Source organism: Opisthocomus hoazin, chromosome 25, assembly GCF_030867145.1.
Source record: "Opisthocomus hoazin isolate bOpiHoa1 chromosome 25, bOpiHoa1.hap1, whole genome shotgun sequence".
In the NCBI taxonomy this organism is placed as follows: Eukaryota; Metazoa; Chordata; class Aves; order Opisthocomiformes; family Opisthocomidae; genus Opisthocomus; species Opisthocomus hoazin.
This window is the reverse complement of record NC_134438.1, coordinates 4,629,867-4,648,450: the sequence shown is the minus strand read 5'-3', so window position 1 is coordinate 4,648,450 and position 18,584 is coordinate 4,629,867. Positions and strand designations below refer to the sequence as shown.

At 47.9% G+C, this 18,584-nt stretch overlaps 1 protein-coding gene across 3 annotated transcripts in view; it reads right to left on the bottom strand.

The window, feature by feature from the left end:
• LZTR1 (leucine zipper like post translational regulator 1) overlaps positions 1-18,251 on the bottom strand; it is a 37,501-nt gene extending 19,250 nt beyond the window's left edge. Inside the window, exons 1-10 of one of the 3 annotated variants that reach the window (XM_075442848.1) lie at positions 18,063-18,251; positions 17,891-17,953; positions 17,717-17,773; positions 16,908-16,987; positions 16,433-16,541; positions 14,721-14,804; positions 13,147-13,204; positions 12,419-12,558; positions 11,313-11,514; positions 2,250-2,402 (exon numbers count right to left, since the gene is read on the bottom strand). In XM_075442848.1, coding sequence (XP_075298963.1) covers positions 2,250-2,402; positions 11,313-11,514; positions 12,419-12,558; positions 13,147-13,204; positions 14,721-14,804; positions 16,433-16,541; positions 16,908-16,987; positions 17,717-17,773; positions 17,891-17,953; positions 18,063-18,238 — 1,122 coding nt within the window. In that variant the 5' untranslated portion in view covers positions 18,239-18,251. Of the gene's footprint in view, positions 1-2,249; positions 2,403-11,312; positions 11,515-12,418; positions 12,559-13,146; positions 13,205-14,720; positions 14,805-16,432; positions 16,542-16,907; positions 17,048-17,716; positions 17,774-17,890; positions 17,954-18,062 lie in introns of those variants that run through there. The other 2 variants (XM_075442849.1, XM_075442850.1) reach the window with 2 other exon arrangements.
• Between the last annotated feature and the right edge of the window lie 333 nt (positions 18,252-18,584).

Below are 18,584 nucleotides of genomic sequence, written 5' to 3'. Positions count from 1 at the left end.
TTTGCTTTGCAGTAGAACACATTTAACCTAATTTCTGCTTTTTACAAGCACAGCCTAATCAACTGTCCCACATCCTGCTTGTGACATAGGAATGTGCTGGCCATCCTCATCGTACAGTTGGCAAAGAGGCTCAAAGAAATTGTATTCATTTTCTGAGCTCATAAAGAAAGACTGCAGCAGACGAAGAGCATGTGCGCAGTCTGCAGGATCCCTTTCAGCTGCCTGCTCTAGGTAAAATGTTAAGGTTATTCTGGTACTTTCTGTGTTCTAAGTCCGGCTGCTAAGGCTCTGAATCTGCTGAAGAGCTGCCAAGTAATGAACATACACTTCATGCTATGAATCTGTCCGGGGATGTTTTGGACAGTTTTCTTGGGACGTCCTCTCGCCCTCTTTTCTCCCAGCGTTTCACCGTGGCAAGCTCCAAAGTCCTGCCGGCAGTGACACCACTGTCCCTTCGCAGTCCCAATAAACTCCTTTTAGACTTGGCCATGTCCTAAATTGCTAGAAGTCAGCGCTCTCCTCCTGCTGCTCATTGTTTCACTTGAAGGTAAAACCTTTCCAGTGTCACCCATCCTGGTCTGTCCTTCGGCCCTTACCCATTAGCTCCCAGCTGGCTCAGCACCCACCCCAAGGCAAAGCTGCCAGCACTCCTTCGCACGGAGCACAGCCGCTCCTCCTCACCTTCCCAGCCTGGCCTTCTGGCAGTCTCACCATGCCCAGCAGCATGGCCAGAGCTTGGCAGCTGTGCACAACCTTCGGACTCCTCCTGTCGTCTACGCCACACGCGCCTGCGGAGAGGTAGCTGAGATGAGCTGTTCTCACCAGGGGAGAGCAAGAGCTTTCCCAGTCCTGTCGCCCACCAGGCGCTTCCTCCCGTGCCTTAACTTCTCTTCAGATGATGACAGCCCTTCCCTGATGGCACCTCCACATAAATACTCCAGATAACAGTGAGAACTGCACTTGGGATTATAGTGATAAGCAGAGCCATTACACCGCGGAGCCAGGCCTGTGTTAGGTACGCTCAACGATAACGGCATACCAGTATACCTACTGGTGAGGTCCTCCTGATACAGTAACAGCAGCTACCGAAGACCAGCACTGTGCAAACACAGCTTGAGTCCGGCAGGTGACATAAGCTGTGCAAAACTACACTTCTGATCTGCAGTAACTGCAAAAGGGTTTCTGCTGGCGCAACTCCAGATGGTCGCGTGTGAATCCAAAGGGCTATCGTCCTCCTCGCGCCCAGGGCACAGGCGAACGCTAAAAATCACAGACCAAGCTGCGCTGCCAGTCTGAATCTATCCGTCAGCTCTAGATCCCATACTCACCTCTCACTCAACATGATCTCCTTACTTTATTAGCAGTGCCTGACAAAAAGAATTTGATTCTACCCTGACACCTCTGATGATCCAGGCTGGCATCCCCCTCCGAGATACCCTGCCTGCCTCATCTGTTGAAGTGCTCTCTCTATTTAAGGTTAATGAGATTTGCAATCTGAGGCTCTTTTCAAGCTGGGATCTTTGCTTTCAAAAGCAGATCTCATCAGTCAGCTTTGCTTCCCTTTCAGGATACCCTTCCCCACTGCCAGCATGATTCCAGCCATTGTTTCCAAAATTCAAGTATTTCAGAAGTGTGGGGTTTGGTTTTTTTTGGCATTTCTTGTGCCCAAAACTCACTCCGCACTGTGTCTAGACAGCACAAATGGAGGTTGTCCTGTGATGCTCACCAGGGTTCTGATCTGACTTACAACGCTGTGCATTAGTGTTGCTTCTCCCTATGCTAGAGTGCCCGGCAGTCATTCGAATAGTTGAGATTACAGCCCTGAGCATCATCTCTGGGGCTGATTCCACAGACTTTAAAATAAACTTAGTGAAACCTGTGCAAATCTCTACATAAACTAATTGACTGAAATTTTATCCTCACCAGGAATACATTTGGCTTCACTTGACATCCTTAATAAATTAAGTTGAATCAATGTAAAAGCAAAATTAAACCAAATGAATAGTTTCCACTCAGGGGTCAATACTCATTTTCTATATGCAATTTAGAACTGGCATGTACAGAGTCCAGGCTTCAACGGTTCTTACATCACAGTTTAAGCTGAAATGGCTCAAGATAAATGTCAAGAAGAGAAAAAAGGAGTGGAGGAGAAAAAGCACATATGAGGCTGGAATTTACTACTCTCTCTTGGAATAAATTTAATTTGCATTTTTTAAGTCTTTTTCACTTCCAAGTGTTTCTTTATTTACCTCTGAGTCTGCTGTGGGTGGTTGTTTAATTGCTGTTATGCCGAAATCTAAACCAAATACATCCCGAGATTTTTTTAAACCTCGTTCTTCCGAGGGCAAGGACGGAGCTTCTTCTGGGGCAGATACTCTCTCCGCCACTCCTGGATGGGACACCTGGTTACAAGATTTAAAAACAACAGCATGTAAAAGTACAGACGGGAGGCATGAGGGACTGGACGTGGAGCAGGAGTCCCCCTGCGGCTGGAAACATTGTGCCCATGTCTCCAAAACCTTCAGGATCTGTCCAGAGAAAGCCCATCGCTGAGAGTGAACAATTTCACAAACCGGTCATGCTGCTTTCTTACGGTTTTTACCATGACAGAGGCACACCGCAATTAAAATCTTAAGCACTAATTGCTTTTTGTCTGCCCTCTTCCTCCCATGGTTCTTCACAAGGAGCTGAGGGGTTTGTTTACTGCAAGTAGGAAGAATGCAGATCAGGAACAAAGATGGCAAAGAGACAGTATCTGTCAGCCATTCCCGCAGTCGGAGACAGACTTCCCACATTCCGGCTTGCTGCAGAAATGGGGCAGATGGATCACCACAACGTGACAACCTGTACTTTGTGTCAAAGCTGACTAACGCACTTGGAAGACGACAAAGTCAAACCTTTTCTACGGCTGACACGTTACACCACGGCGTAACAACATGCAGAGAGCTAAGGCAGCTGCTGCTCTGCCGGGGAGCCACGCGCTGCTCAAGGGCCAAGGTTCCGCTGGCCCTGCTCGCGGTCCAGATGCAGCTCTTCTGCACTCCTGTCAAGAGATCTGGGTCAGGCACAAAAATGCGACTGTCTTGTAGTGAGATCAGTTCTCTTGGTTGCACAGAATACGTTGGCCACACTATTACCACAGGCTGGGACTACCTGTTGCTGTCAGTGTTCATCTTCCATCTCGTCTTCACTTCTCAAAGCATTTCTAACCTGTTTTCAGTGCTCTTTCAGATTGAATTTTCAACACTGTGTGTAATATTCAGAAACAGCTAAAATAAAATCCACTGCAGTTGTTTCAAGGCTCTTCGTTCTCATTCTCTCAGCTTCTCAGGAGCCTTTTCATATTTACAGAATAGATTTATCATTGTGTAACTTTTAACTGCCCTCACCCTCACCTATGAATAAGGAAGCTGATCATTGCACTGAACTCCAAAGCCAGGAAAGCTGCGCTCAGATCTCCTTCACAATCTAGGAACATCGATGAGCTTCTCAATCCTCCAATACCACTAAAAACTCTAAGCCAAAATGAAATAAAATGACCTAAAGCCATCAACAAACAAACCTGGTGAACCAACATAAACTCAAAGGTAAAGAAATTACCTATTTGTCTTCTGAAACTGGAAGAAAACCATAAGCTCAAACAGGTCCAAATGAGATGTCACTACTGGTAGCTGTTCGTACTCCAGAGATGCTTCCACATTATCATGCCCAGCAACAGCACGAAGCTCTCAAACAGAGGGGCAGACAGAGCTCTGGATATTCGCTGAGTTCAAGGAGGTTTAAGGATTTAAAATGTTTTCACATGCTGGGTGCAGAAAATCTGTATGCTTTCCAGACAAAATCGGAACAGACTCATTTCAGAGCGAACTTCAAGACACAGAGCTCTGCAAATGAACAAAGAAGGAGAAGGCAAATGCTGCAGGGCTTCATTCTGCCTCTCCTTCAACAGTGATTCCTTCCAGATTATGGCAATGGACTCACCTATCCCAGGTACCTGAGAGTAAACAAAGAGCCGTTTATAATCCACAAAGCACCTGTTCCAACCCAAAGCATTCTATGATTCCAATACTTTCAAAAGTCTGGCACGGTATGAACCTAGGAACACAGCCTGGGCAAAGGCTTCCTTCACCTGTAGGAAGGAGCATCCAGCTAACCCTGCGCCAGGCAACTGCACCTCCCTCCCGAGAAGGTTATGGAGCAAATACTCCTGGAATCTGCTTCCACCTCATGAAGGAGGTGATTGGGAACAGTCAGCAAGGATTTACCAAGGGTAGATTTTTCCTGAATCATCTGATCCTCTCCAACAAAACGCCGAATGGCTTCACAGATTAGAGGAGGGCACTGTGTTCCCAGCAAGCCTGTGGCTGATACCAAACTGTCCGGAGCGATGGAAATGCTGGAGGCTGCTAGTCTAAAGGACTTACCTAGGCTGGAAAAACAGGCTGATGGGAACCTCATAAAGTTCTGCCAAGTCTTGCCCCTGGGACAGAGTAATTCCTTGGAGTGATACAGGCTGGGGACTGGCTGTCTAGAAAACAGATCTGTAGAAACAAACTTGGGAGTCCTGGGGGGCAACAAGCTGAAGAGACGGCAGGGGAACACTGCGGAATCACGAACAGCGGCATCCTCAGCTGTATCGCAAGGGTGTAGCCAGCAAGCTGAGGGAAGGGATTTTTCCCCCTCCGTTCAGTATTCGTAAGACCACATCTGAAGTGCACTGTCCAATTTTGGGGTCTCCAGTACAGGAAAGGCATTGACCTACATGATATATTTGACATACAGCATGCCTGCTCTTGTGGTTCTCAGACTTCCTCCTGTTCTTTAACATGCTGCAGGGCTGGGAGCCCATCTTAGCTCTTGTTACGATGAAAATTTAATTTACCTCTAAGACGGAATTTTAGCCTTTTCCTTCTTATTTCCCTGATTGTACCATACAAGAAAACAGGGAATAAAAGTCTACTACAGATACCTGGAAAGGACCTCATCAAAGGCTATTTCCATTCCTCTGCCCCAACCAGGGTCAACGACACCCATTTCATTCCAGAGAGAGGTTCATCCAGCCTGTTCTTGAAGACTTCCAGCAGTAGAGACTTCTCAAAACTTCTCATGAAATCTTCAACACCGCACTACTGTTAACAAGTCAAAAATATTTTGTCTGCAACGTATCTATTGAGATCATCATAACTATAGTGCCAACATAAATTCACCTATAGCAGCTTAACAACAGTGTAAAGCGGAGGATCACCTCAGTAAGTACCACCTCCTCACACAAAGCAGTTAATGCAGAAGAGGGATTGTCATGGATTGTGGCAGAGGATAGGAAGTTGAAGACAGTGGACATCATCTGACATTCCGCTCTACGCTGAAGATGAGATTTTTCCATTCGACATTCACTGGAGAATACAGCACGGAGACAGGGAAGTTAGCTCTTGAGCAATGACGTTCAAACACGTGCTGTTATCACTGCAAAGGTCAGAGCATGAGATAATCTCTAACTTCTTTACAGCTGGAATAACAGTAAACTCTCCTTCCTTTAAAATAATTTTAATATATCATTTGCAAATTTAAAAAGTAGTGTTAATGTATAATCCACCAGAGAATATTGGGCACAGTTTAAAGGGTAAATATTGCCAAATCCCACAAACGTGTTTCAAATGATCATACACTGAAATCTAACAACAGATGACAAAAATCAAATGACCAACCATTTGCTTGTGGTGTATACTCAAAAATCAAATTACCATAACAGCACTTTTGGGATCTTAATCTGACTTCCTGCATGAAACAACCTACAAGGCTTCCTTGAAGTAGTACTGAAATGGAGCCTTTCTTTTAGGAAAACTGTTTTTTTAGAAAATACCAAATTCTGCTTTAGAAGTAGTGAATAATCTACCAAAAAGCTCTGATAAAACGTTCCAATGAATCATTATCCCCATTCTCTAAACTTGTAAACTTTTATTTCCTTTTTTTTTTAGTCTGAATATTTCTAGTTTCAGCTTTAAGCCACTGGATCTTGCTTTTTCTTTTACCAATAGATTAAAAAGCCCCTGTTCCCCAGGTACGCCAGTGAAGAATTAATTTCCTAAGCCTTCCCTAAGCGAGACGGAGCTTCGCAGCTGGTCACTGCACTTCCCAATCTTTAATCATTTTCAGATTTCTTCTCCGAACAACCTCCTTGATTTGTGAACACAAGATGGTGAGATACTACCGTGGAATATCCATCTAATAAACACAGGGGTAATGTATTTATGTTACTCAGTGATACTGCACTATGCCAGCGTCTGGAGCCAAGAACACCACCAGCACTCCCAGCCATCCGACATCACCGGGAGCTCGTCTCGGCTGCCCGCAGTGACTGAAGCTTCTCGGTCATTGTTTCCAGGGTCAGTGTAGGGGAAACTGTTCAGCGCAGACCACACACCCTGCTCTTACGCCTGTAACTCCTCACACACCCTGCAGTGCCTGCTGCTTGTGACCACCTTAAGAAGAACTCCAAACCACTCCAGCGGGCTGTTCTGTTAGTCATTGCTTGGGAAACTCTGGACATTTAGTCAATATCAGCAGAAAGTTGCGATTTTCTTTTTTGTTTCAAGTTTGTAGCAACGCAAGGAGAAGAACCAGCCCCTACAGGACCTCATCAGAGTAACCCCTCCTCGTTCAAAAATGTATTTCACACCTTCCAGTTCTCCAGCTTCACACCCACCTAATGTGAGCCATGTAAATACTGCACTGTTCTAATTTCTCACTGCTGAGTGAGCTATAGATCTATATTCCTTCTGCCTATCACCCACATACGCCTGCATTCTGCTTTCTCTGGGAGAATTCTGTAAAAGCACGCAACGAACACCCCTCCGGGAGGCTACGAATGTAGACCTGACAAACAGCAATCGAGCTGTGCACCAACCTTAACTACAGTTACCCCGATAAGCAGGTTTTTACAAACATTAACATTTTCAGGACGTCTCTCCCCAGCTTACTGAGCACAAACTTGAAAAGGTCACTGGTATGAAGAGCCTAATTTTTAAAAAAATATTTTCTAAAAAGGATGCAAGTCTGAACACTATATATGATTTATAAACAGAGAAAGTATCAGTCTGCTCTTTGGACTGTGAAATGCTGAATTTTCTCTCTCCTAGCAGAACATCACACTTTGACGACTACACTCACCACATCTGGAGGCAGATCTTGTTCGGGGCCTCCTTGCAGGAATTCCGGGTTTTGTTCACACAATTCCATGTTTCTTTCGCCTGAGGATAATTCAGCGGGTGTGACTGATCTCGGCACAGGGAGTCCTCGACAGACTCATCCACAGCAGGATGAGTAAGAGCTTTTAATCCTCCTCAGGTGCCCACAAACCATGTCGCTGTAATCCACAGGAAAAACTCCAGAGCTGTGCCTCAGAGCAAGCCAGAGAAGGTTACCAACACATTAACCTCCCTTTTCGCTTCTTGAAAGAAAAATTAAGAGCTTTGAAAGTCAAAAACTTGTATTGCTCTTGGCTTTGAAAGGCCTAATTGTGAGACCAGAATGTTTCACAGGCCAAGTTTGAGAGATTTCTCTTGTAACTTCAGGCAAGACAGACTGCTCGCCAGCACCTGCAGTCGCTGGGCAGACGATGGCCGTTGGCCCGGAGCAGCCGGGCAGTGACCCACAGCCAGCGCAACCAGCCCAGGCGCTGACCTTCCCCAAGCAGTGCGAGGAAGGAGAATTTTCCTCCTCTTCCTACGACACCTTGTCCTCCACGAGGCAGCGGCTGTTTCCAGACCTCGCCTGTGATTCTGCAGGACTGCGGCCGCCAAAGGACACGTGCCCCTTGCAGACCTCGAGCTCCTCTGCCATTTCTGTGAAACTCTCCTCTGCTGCAGCACAAACCATGACCGCTGCGTGCACGCCTGCGTCTGTCTGTCTGTCTGTCTGCTGGGAAGCAACTGTGCAAGGTGGGGATTTTACTCTTCTTGTCTGCTGATTTTTTATGCTGTAACAACCTTCTTCAGAAAGCCAAGGGTATTTTGAGCTCAATAGGAAAACTCGAGGCCAATTAAAAAAAATATTTATATTATTTTAAAAATCCTCTTACAGCCCTGTATAAAGGCAATCCAGCACCTCGGGAAGCTCTGACAGTGTTGCACAGGCAGGCATGCACTTTGATGTGACATTCTCTGGCTGCCTGAGAAAAGTAGAACCCCCAACTGTGAAGATCATCTAACAGTAAAGACGGAGAACAGCTCTGTGTGCTCTGCAAAATATATATGTGCTTATATTACAGCATCAGGACAAAAGAATGAGGAACTATGGATCGCAGTTGTCAAGTTCAGAAAGCATGCCCTGATACTTGTTTCGGAGACATCTTAAAAGCACAAAAGAAGAGTTCCTGGTTCATTTTTGAAGTACCACCCTGCTCCACTTTAGTTTGCCCTCTTCTACTTACTAAGCCATTTTCCCATTCTCCACACCCCAGCGAGGCACTGCCAGCAATTTCGAGAGACCCAGGCGGAGGCCCGGGACAGGTCCGTCACCAGACTCGGCTCCTGGTTCCGTTCTACCTGTTCACCCAAAGTGCAGAAAATGCAAGAGTGTCTCCATGCACCTACAGTACCCGATTCTTCACCCCTGCCTGTCCTCCAGAGCTGCTTTATGGCCTTCCTGGAACTCACCCTGCACCACTGCTGTCAGCGCTCAGCTTCTGCCACCTTCTCCGGGTAAAAACCTCGAGATTCCTCAGTCTCCTGTGACTTGTCACCTTCCACACTGCCCACAGCAGGGGCAAATATAACTTCATCCTGACAGCCTATCTCTATTAGTGGCATGTGTAGGTCTGAAAAGTCCAACTCATCACCTGGATCACTCTGCAAGCTTCTCAGGGCTGGCTTAGTCCTGGTTCAAAGAACGAGAAAGACTGGAATGGCAGCAGTCGCTCTCCTTCAGCATAAGAAATCTCTTTTGAAAAGCACTGTAAAACTCACTATTGAATTAACAGCTAATTCAGCACCAAGCCTTCTTATTTCAGACTCTGGAGGCTTTACCCACCCAACGCTAACCATCCAAAAGCAAAAGAGTTAAAGAAATGCATCACACGACGATAAGCACGAAAGTTCACCTGGCTATAGCGCTGTTAAGCCAAGCTCTAATGCAGCATTTCTACCACCACGTAACGTCAGAGGAATACACATGCTACAAATGCATCCATTAGAAAACGAAAAAGAAACCCAACTCTATCAAAAGCCAAGAGAGATTATTCTGCTGCATGGTAACAGAGGCCACCACCACCTCACACACAGAGAACTCTTCCAGTCCAGCGATAGCATCGCACTCATCGTCTTCGACTTTGTTTCAAATTAATGTGAATTATTTTGTCCACAGATATGGATAAGGAAGGAAATTTCAAGTTCAGAGTGTCCTGGGAATAGTATGGTATTAGAGATTCGTTCCCACTGTTAGAAGTCTTTGCCAAAAGCCCACAGAAACTTCAGGAAAACATCTCCAAGCAATGATCTAGTCATCACTCCAGAACACACAAAATCACTTAAAACTTAGTTAAACCACCAAAAGTCTCTTGGATCTTGCCATTAGTCAGTCTCTTAAGAACATTTACTACCCCGTGTTTCAACAGCGCGTCAATCTCCCTTCCCATTTCTACAAAAGCCATCTCCAGGTGCCGTAGCCATGAAAGCAACGCCCACACACCACACAGGCACTAACAGACAGCACTAGCCTGGGGTCACAGGCAGCCCCAGAGCTCCGAAACACAAAGTGAAATCTGGCAGGGGATACGACAGGTAGTAACGCTGCTTTACAGCACTGCCGGGAGCACTTTTGCTCCTGCAAGCGATGAGCAATCGTATCGTGAAGCACCAACGGCTGAGGCAGCCTTCAGTGTCCAAGGATAATGTCGGCAGGAACAGAACAGGACCTACATTCCTGAAGGCAACTGTATCTTTAAGAAGTTGGAGATGCGGTTTTATTAATTCCATGTGAAAATAAATCACCTTGGTGAAGCCTAAAATTGGCTACCATGAAACACTCTGGTCAAATTATTTTTTGAAACAAGGCCCACATGCCCTGTTAATTGCAGAGCAGTCTGTAAACGGTGTTTTCCTCTTCATCAAACACCCAGAGACACATCTTTGCAAACAAACTCCCGCATGGTGCAGCACTCACGGATGTGAGCACCTCTGTCACATCAGTTCTGGCAAAATTAGTGCATCTGCATTTGATCCTAATTCATGTAATATTCATCTCTCCAAGCTCTAACCTTAATCTCTGCGGTTCTCTACGCAGCACACAAACACCAAGCATTTCTTCCCCGCAGAGCAGCGAACACGCTCTAAACCCACCAGTAGATCAGCTGAAGTGTTTTAACATGGCTTAAGGTAAGATCCACTAAACTGAACAAACACCATCAACGTAACCACTCCAAACCCAGGGAAGACACAGATTGGTACAGGCGTCAAGAAACCTAAATTTTTGTGCGTTCTGCAAACGGAACAATCAGAGGCCGCTGAAAACACATCTACTGAACATGAACTGAAATGTGCACCGAAACCACCCAAACCCGCAGCACTTCCACACCAGGATTCCCAGAGATCGCATCCACGAGTGTGCTGACATCGTATCACACCATCACTGCACCGCAATGAACAGCCCCAAAGAAACACGTTCATGACCTTTTTTCTAGCATTTTCTCATGTGGGGCGTTTACCTGGCCCCTGGTGGTCTACTGCCTTTGTGTGCTCATGCAAGGAACCCACATTTTTTAATTTATGTATCTTATTAACGCAAACACGTTCAAAAAAGCCACTTCTGAGCCTTCCTATGATCTCTTTTGTTATTTGACCGCCATACCTTTGTAAGCAAACACTTTACACTTGACCTAAAAGGCAAACACTATTCTGTATAATTACAGAACTGCTAAGATTTTATGCACGCAGTCATTACTACAGTGAAACAGCCACAGCCTTGCCTAGGTTTGGATTCTGCTTGAACAGCATCAAATGGCCAACCACACAAGCACTGGTCCACGCAGTGAATTCATTACTAACCTTTGTCAAACAACGATCAACGCATAACTCGAATTACAAGTGGTTTATGGTATTTCTTCAAACAGTCCCAAGCAAAGTTCTACATGTGTCAACGCTGACTAATTTTTACAGACTGTTGCCCACAATACTTCAGCTGCTTAACCACTGGTGGGAAGGAGCTGTTACTATTTAGCTAAAAGTCAGTGTTCTTGTCAAAAACATGTCCACAGCCTGAGAGCAAAAACGGGTCCAAAAAAGAGCACAAAAGGCAGCAAGGCGAGCCGAGCGCTTTACCTCACTGTCTGGGCTGGGCTGGATAACCTCCCAGGTCTGCGAGTCGACGTCGTAGCAGTGCAGCTCGTTGGGCAGCGTGTTATCCGCAGCCCCGCCGAACACGTAGAGGTGCCGGTCAAACGCAACCATAGTGTGGCCGTATCTGCGCTGGGGAGGAGGAGGGGAGCCTCGCAGCAAGTGCTCGGTAGGAATTCGTGTCCATCTGGGGCATTGAACATGAAACAGTGTGGTTTTTTACAATTCTTATCTGCACAGTAAGTTTTCTAACTCTCAGATTGTAAGAGTAAAGAAGAGAAGCGCTATTACAGCACTTGTTGAACCTCCACGAGAACAGACAACAACTAATCCTGCGGATTTCTCAGCAATCTACGTCAGCGCCGTGTTGCTAAACTTCTAACTGAAAATGCAGTAAAGGCAACACGGCTCCGTAGCCCAGATGCATTTCTGTAAAGCCCAGCAGCGGAGAGACCACAGCCAGGGAAGGAATTGGTGATCTGTTACCACACACTGTAACAGCAAACCCTCCTAAGTCAGGGCACCATCGCGACACCGCACCCCGTCCCGGCAAGGCATCGCTCCCTCGCTGCGCTAGCACGATTGCAGCCGGGGTCTGGAGGCCGTCAGCTCCTCTCTCAGCTGCGGTTCCACTTCAGTCAGTAACCAGCAAGGGTCGACACTCTGCGCAAGCCACGCCAAATGTCTCAGACCAAACACACAAGATTTTACAAAATACTACGCATTTCACATTTCCCAGGGATTTCACTGTGAACCGGTATTTCTCAGGACCTCCCTGTGGTTTTAGCCAGGTATTCAAGTAACAGATTTTAGAAAAGTTAATATCTGGCATCGCATTCTGAATACCCTAAGATTCATACTTACTGTTTAAAGTGAATCTCCTAAAGTTTTTGTTCATCTGCTGAAAAAACCCAATCTGATGCACGTGGCAAATGACCAAGTCTCATGACAACAGTCCATATTTTATCTTATCTACCCTTCCTTGTCATGAGATGCAATATTCTTCCTCAGTACCCTTAAGTATGTGCATTTCTCAGCTCAAGTAGTCAAGGATTATGTGGATTTTGCGCGACTTAACTGTCTGCACTTACATCTTTTCCTTGAATTCAAACTGAAAGAGATTATTGGTAATCTTTGCTCCACTCTGGCCAGAGAAAACGAACATCTTGTCTTTGCAAACAGCCACGGGAAAATTACAGCACGAAGGTGGAATTTCACCACTTTGTTCAATCTGAAAGATAATGAAGTTCAAAATTAAAAATGAATTATTGCAGCGCACAGCTACGCACGCTGAGTAGGCCGCAGGCCTGTGCTGCACGACGGCGGACAGACAGACCGACCACGTGGCAGCAACCAGTGCAGACAACCAAGCTCCTCTAAATCTGGCTACAGGCAATCAACTAATGCCGTGCTTACACGTCTGCACGGACTGATTTTACCACAGATAAAAAGGATGGGAAGCCACATTTCTGAAGCCCCTGCCACCGTAAGGATCAGGACTCTGCTCCTGCCAGCCAGGCAGCAAAGCTCCAGCCCATGGCAGTGGTTAAAGCTGGAAACGCAGCCCCTCTTACAGGGGACACAGCACAGCCACCACCGGCATCTCGGGCTGCTTCACAGACTCACAAGCAAAAGTCACTTCCATATACGCTTGCTTTTCCAGACAAAGAAAATCAAATTTGAACTGTTTTTTGTCACCTGCATGACAAATCCATTCTGAAGAGAAAGCAGTACAATCCAGCACAGGAAATTTTCAATAAATCTGTATGAATATCAAAAAAGAAAGCTCTCTGTGTTAGCTCATATTCAAGGTTCTTACCTCTTCCCAGCAGGTTAGCTCTCTGTCCTGTAGGCCAATTGTCCACATATCATTTAACCTGTGTTAAAAAATGCTTGATTTGAAACCGTTTGTTTTTGCTAATTTTCAGCTCATAGAGTTGAAAGGGCAGAGATCCTTTTTTATCAGCATTCCTTCTCCTGCACAGGAAGAATCTGCTACTTCCACTAACAGAAAAAACTATTACAATCTTTTTGTCCTGCACCTAAATACTACACCACCACCTAAGCTTGCTTTAGCATCCTTCTGGTTACAAGTACACTACAGCTACCAGTTACACACAGCAGCTCTGCCGGGAGCTTAAGGATTTGAGCTAGTTAATCTTGAGGATTCTTACAGAAACAGCCCGTATTGCCCTGCCTTCTCCCACCCACCCCTGCTGACCCCGGAGACCGACCACAGCAGGTATTTCTGTGGCTGAATCCTACCTGAAATACCTAAAAGAGGACGACGCCGGTAACCTGACACATCACTGGCTACTCTGCATCTGGCTGTGCTTTTCCCCGTCCAAGTTACTCACAGACAACTACTGATGCTTCCTTTGTTCCAACCTGCCTGGAGGCTCATGTTCCACAAAAAGACATTTTTAACATGATTAGACATATTTAACATAAATTAGACAGCTTCTCTCACCCAGTCCCTCCTTCCAGCTACCCAAGGCCCCTGGGGAACAACCTAAGCTGGAACTGAGCAATTCCACAGTCACACATCTCTCCTCAACTCCTCCTTCAGAAACAAAGCAAAGATCCCATCTGTTTTTCCAATTAGCAATAGTTCTCCCGGAGACTTTGAGGAGCCAATAACTGTTCTGCAGATCTTCCGCAGCAGAGGCGGCAGCCCAGCATGTTGAGGCAGCTCCTACTTTGTGAAAATCTCTGTATGCTCTCATGATGCAAATATTGTGCATTGATATCAAATACTTCTCAAGTTCATCAGGACAGAGGAACACTATCCATTCAGAACAGATTCTTCCCTGACAGACTCACAGCAAATGTGAAGAGCTGCCACCTGGGACAAGGCATCAGACTCTCCCTAACTTCTCAGTACCACCCATTTCCACTCTTTCCCCAGCCAAAATCTCCTCTCCCTTCCATCTAAATAATCTTAGTATTTCAGTGCAGCATCCCACCCAGAGTATCCCATGTCTCCAGAGGAAAAGCTGACACGTTGCTTTTAGTTCTGCCTTACGACTTCAGAGAATATCCCTACTTTATTCTCTAGGTCTTCAGCGACATCAGAAGGGCTGTGGCAGATATCTTTTGAGAAACGCTCACTTGCCAAATTTCACAGACCATTTAGCATCTCGACAGCCAAGCAGGCTGCCACACTACACGTCCACAGCCACTCTGGGTCACCAGGCTGTCAGGTCTTAAACATCTGATTTGAACATGAACTGGTGAATTGCAAAAATGTAACGCTCGACAACGGGCTGGGCTTTGCAACGTTTCGGTGACGTGTTTAAATCGTTTAGTACATGAAAACGTCTCTACAGAGGTGAAAAGCGAGGGACTGGGATTGCAGAAAAGCACCAAGGAGAGAGCGATCCCACCACGTACCGTGCATTGCCGTCATAACCCGCAAAGATCCACAGCTTATCACTGTACACCGTTGCGCCATGAGCTGACCTCGCAACTGGCAACCTGCAGTGGAGAAAATGAAGAAAAAAGAAAACAAAATCTCAAGCCACCTGCAGAGGTGCTGTAAGAAGGATCTGCATGACGGCCAGAATGCACCTGTAAGAAGAATAAAGTCCCCTGCACAAAATGGCTTCAAGCCAAGAGACTGCTCCTGTCACACAGCCTCAGAGCACAAACCAAGCCTCCGGAGGGCACATCGCAGAATTTTACTTCCTTCGTTAGAGAAACATCACCTTCATGTATACAGGAAAAAAAAAGAAAAAAAATCCCAATTAATTCCTTGCCAGGCCTCAACTATCCTTTGTAGTTTCACGGAAAGTAGCCAAATAGTCAGACAACTAACAGCGCTATCCTCACGGCAAAGCAGCACTCCACTCCTGCAGAATTTCGCTTGTGCAAGACCCCATACGTCCCCTCCTGCACTAAGAAGGTGGAACACACAGATCAGAGCCCAGACAGAGCTCACGGTGCTTACGCAGGCCTGTTCGGCACGGCCTTCCTGAGATGCAGTGCCCACAACAACCGACCAAACCTACGATTTCTCTTCCCCAGTCTTTGCTGGTTTTACCAAATCAGCCAAGAAGAGCTGAACAAAACCGTGATGCCACGAGGCCAGCAGATGGAACGCTAGCTCGTCCGAGGGCATTTGTGCGGTACGCACACTTGTAACCGTGGCGAAACACAAGGACATCTGAGTTTGTAAAATACCAGTAAGAATTACTCTGCAGAATGTCCGAAGTTGCTAGAATAGCCAGAAAGAGAAATCACTAATGCAGTGTATGTTCTCAAACATAACGTACGCTCATCAGAGGTGAGCAACAGTAACTCGAGAATGGACTGTGCATTCCTCATCTCTTTCTACAAATCCCAACAACAAACGTTCCCTTCCCTCTCCCCACGAAGACCGGCATTTCAAAAACCTCAAACACGTAATGAACCGTGGCTAAAGACACAGCAGGTCCCATATGTGGGGGTGGTAAACATTAAGCAGTCGCGTTAAGATCAGTGTCCCGGATAACATCCTGAAACGGGCACAACGTCAGCTTTAAGAGGTCACGCATTGCTGCTTTTGATTTTGCCTTGGAAAGCTCAATCTCAGGACCTTGCATTCAACAGATCCAAACACATATCACCAACTCATTCACCCGCTTCTGAGTTTCTTCAGGTGAACACACATCGCCTTCAGGTGCCTCAAGCACGTGTGTGCATCTCAGCGCACTCCAAGAAAGTCGAACTTCATTCAGAAAAGAATGAGTAGATTAACTACAAATAAGCTTCAAATTAGTTCCAGATAAAACTAAACTGAAACTACAAGGGATCACCAAATTTCATGCACCCTTTAAATAGAAACAATTCAAAAGAAGAAATTTCCTTTGCTCCCATCCCTTCTGTCACAGCAATGAAACACGAAGAACGGATTTTGCTCAACCTTCCAATACAGTACGCCCTGGAACGGAGGCCTCGCAAAAAAACTCCTTCAGAACAAAAGACAATTTTCAGAAAACTTCTGTCACGGAAGCAGAGGTAGAAATCATCCTGCAGCCTTAATATTAGCACTGTAACGAATTCTAACTGCGTCATGTTACACTCCAGCCCCCCTGCAGAGTGGGGTAACGATGCCAGCTCCTTACCTTCCCTCAGTCTTCCACTCTGTCCACTGTCCAGTTGCAAACTTGTATTCAAAGAGATCATTTTTATTCTTCAGGTTGGAATTAGAATAGATGTCTCCAGTATAGCCACCTGGGCAGGAACAACGCCATTAGACTCGAACGCAACGGAGCACGCCTGCTTCTAGACGTTACATGAGAAGAAAACTTCAGTTGATTGCACAAAGAGCAGGTGTTCGGCTAATGGACTACGAGACTTCTCCTCCACTCCTACCCCTAAAGAAACACCATGGGGACGAGTTTCAAGTCTTCTTTACTTTGGAGAAGACAGCAAAAGTATTTCCAAGCTAAAGCTGAAATCACAGTCAGCCATGAAAAATACTGGATTTGCTACTAAGATTTTTTGACACTTCCTAAAAATATCTCCTACTTTTTTCAAAACAATATGAGCACGTTTATCATTCCAAGCACGCACAACGGCAGTCTGCCGCTGCCTTACCAAACACAAACATGCTGCTCCCGTAGACCACAGCTGAGTGGTGATACCGCGGTGCTGGTGGGGTCCCCGTGGTGAAAGCCCTGCGCGACATTTAGAACAGCAGCAATCAGACACTCTCGGTACGCCTCAGGCACTCAAAGCTACTGCGCAGATTCAAGAAAGAAACAATTGTTAAAAGTTATTCTACTGTTTCTGCGTGTTTTCACTAGTTTTAGTTTCTTAATTCTGCTGTCGAAGATTTTAGGACAGATTTAGCACTACGAGCACCAATGGCTACGAACATGACGCTGCTGGAATGGGTTTGGCAGCGTCGCAGAGTGCTCTGGGCGGGAAGGGACCTCCAGGGGCCACCCAGCCCAGCCCCCGCAGCGAGCAGGGACATCTTCCCCTGGGTCGGGATGCCCAGAGCCCCGTCCAGCCTGGCCTGGAATGGTTCCAGGGACGGGGCATCGACTGCCTCTGTGGGCAGCCTGGGCCGGCGTTTCACCACCCTCGTCCTAAAACGTTTCTTCCTGATACCCAGCCGAAATCTGCCCCCCTCAGTGGAAAGCCACGCAGCGAGCGAGGTGCAGGGGAGACAACACCGACTGCACGGCCTAGAGCAAACCACAGCCCTCTGAGCCCCCCGGCAGCCCCCCTGCCCGCGTACCCTGCCGGCTCTCTCGCAGGGTGCACGAGGAGCGGGGCTCCAGGGCCCTGCGCTGCTGCCCACCATCCCCGGCGGGGGGGACACCCGACAGCCCCCCTGAGCTGGGCGAGGAGCGACGCCCGCCCCCGGCAGAGCCCCCGGCCCCCCCGGCGCAGCCCACCGGCACCACGAGCAGTCCTTCACGTCGAAGCGCAGCAGGTCGTTCAGCATCGTCTTCCTGCGGGGGGAAACGGGGGGGGCGGCTGAGGCGGGGCGGCGAGGGGCAGCCCCGCTCCCCTCAGGCCCCGCACCCCCAGGCCCGGACCTGCTCCCCCCCCCCCCGCCGCGGCCTTACCCGTTGTCCCCGCCGAAGACGTAGATGGCGTCCCGGTAGGCCACCACCGTGTGCTTGCTGCGCCTGCGGGCGGCACGGAGCGGCGGTCAGCAGGGCCAGCAGGGCCAGCAGGGCCAGCAGGGCCCGCCGGGCCGCCCGCACCCCCCCACCCCGCCCGCCGCCCCCCGCTCACCGGGCCCCCACGAACTCGTCGCAGGGCGGGAGGCGGCGCCACCGGTGCACGGTCTCGAAGGGCCCGAAGTTGAGCGTGAGGTACTCGACGCTGTCCGAGCAGCTGTGGTCGAAGTCCACGCTCGGCGCCACCTTCGAGCGCCCCGCGCCGCCCGCCGGGGCCCCGGCCGCCGCCATGGCACCACGGCTCCCGGCGTGCCCCGCGCAGGACCACAGCTCCCAGCATGCACCGCGCCGCCGGCCGCCCCCGGACTACAGCCCCCAGCATGCACCGCTCCCGGGGGGGGGGGGGGCGCCACAGCCGGCGGCGCTGCGAGGCTGAAGGTCGCCAGTTCGAGGACCGCGGCCGCCCCCGAAACAGGTAGAAGCCAGGCAGGTTTATACGTTAAAAGAGTTTTATTTGCTAATATAAAAAAACAAACCAAGAACAATACTCGTGAATACACATAAAGTCTCGCTGCGGAGGCACAGCGGCGCTATTCACTAGCTACACCACGGCCTTGGCCATCGGAGCCCCACGCGA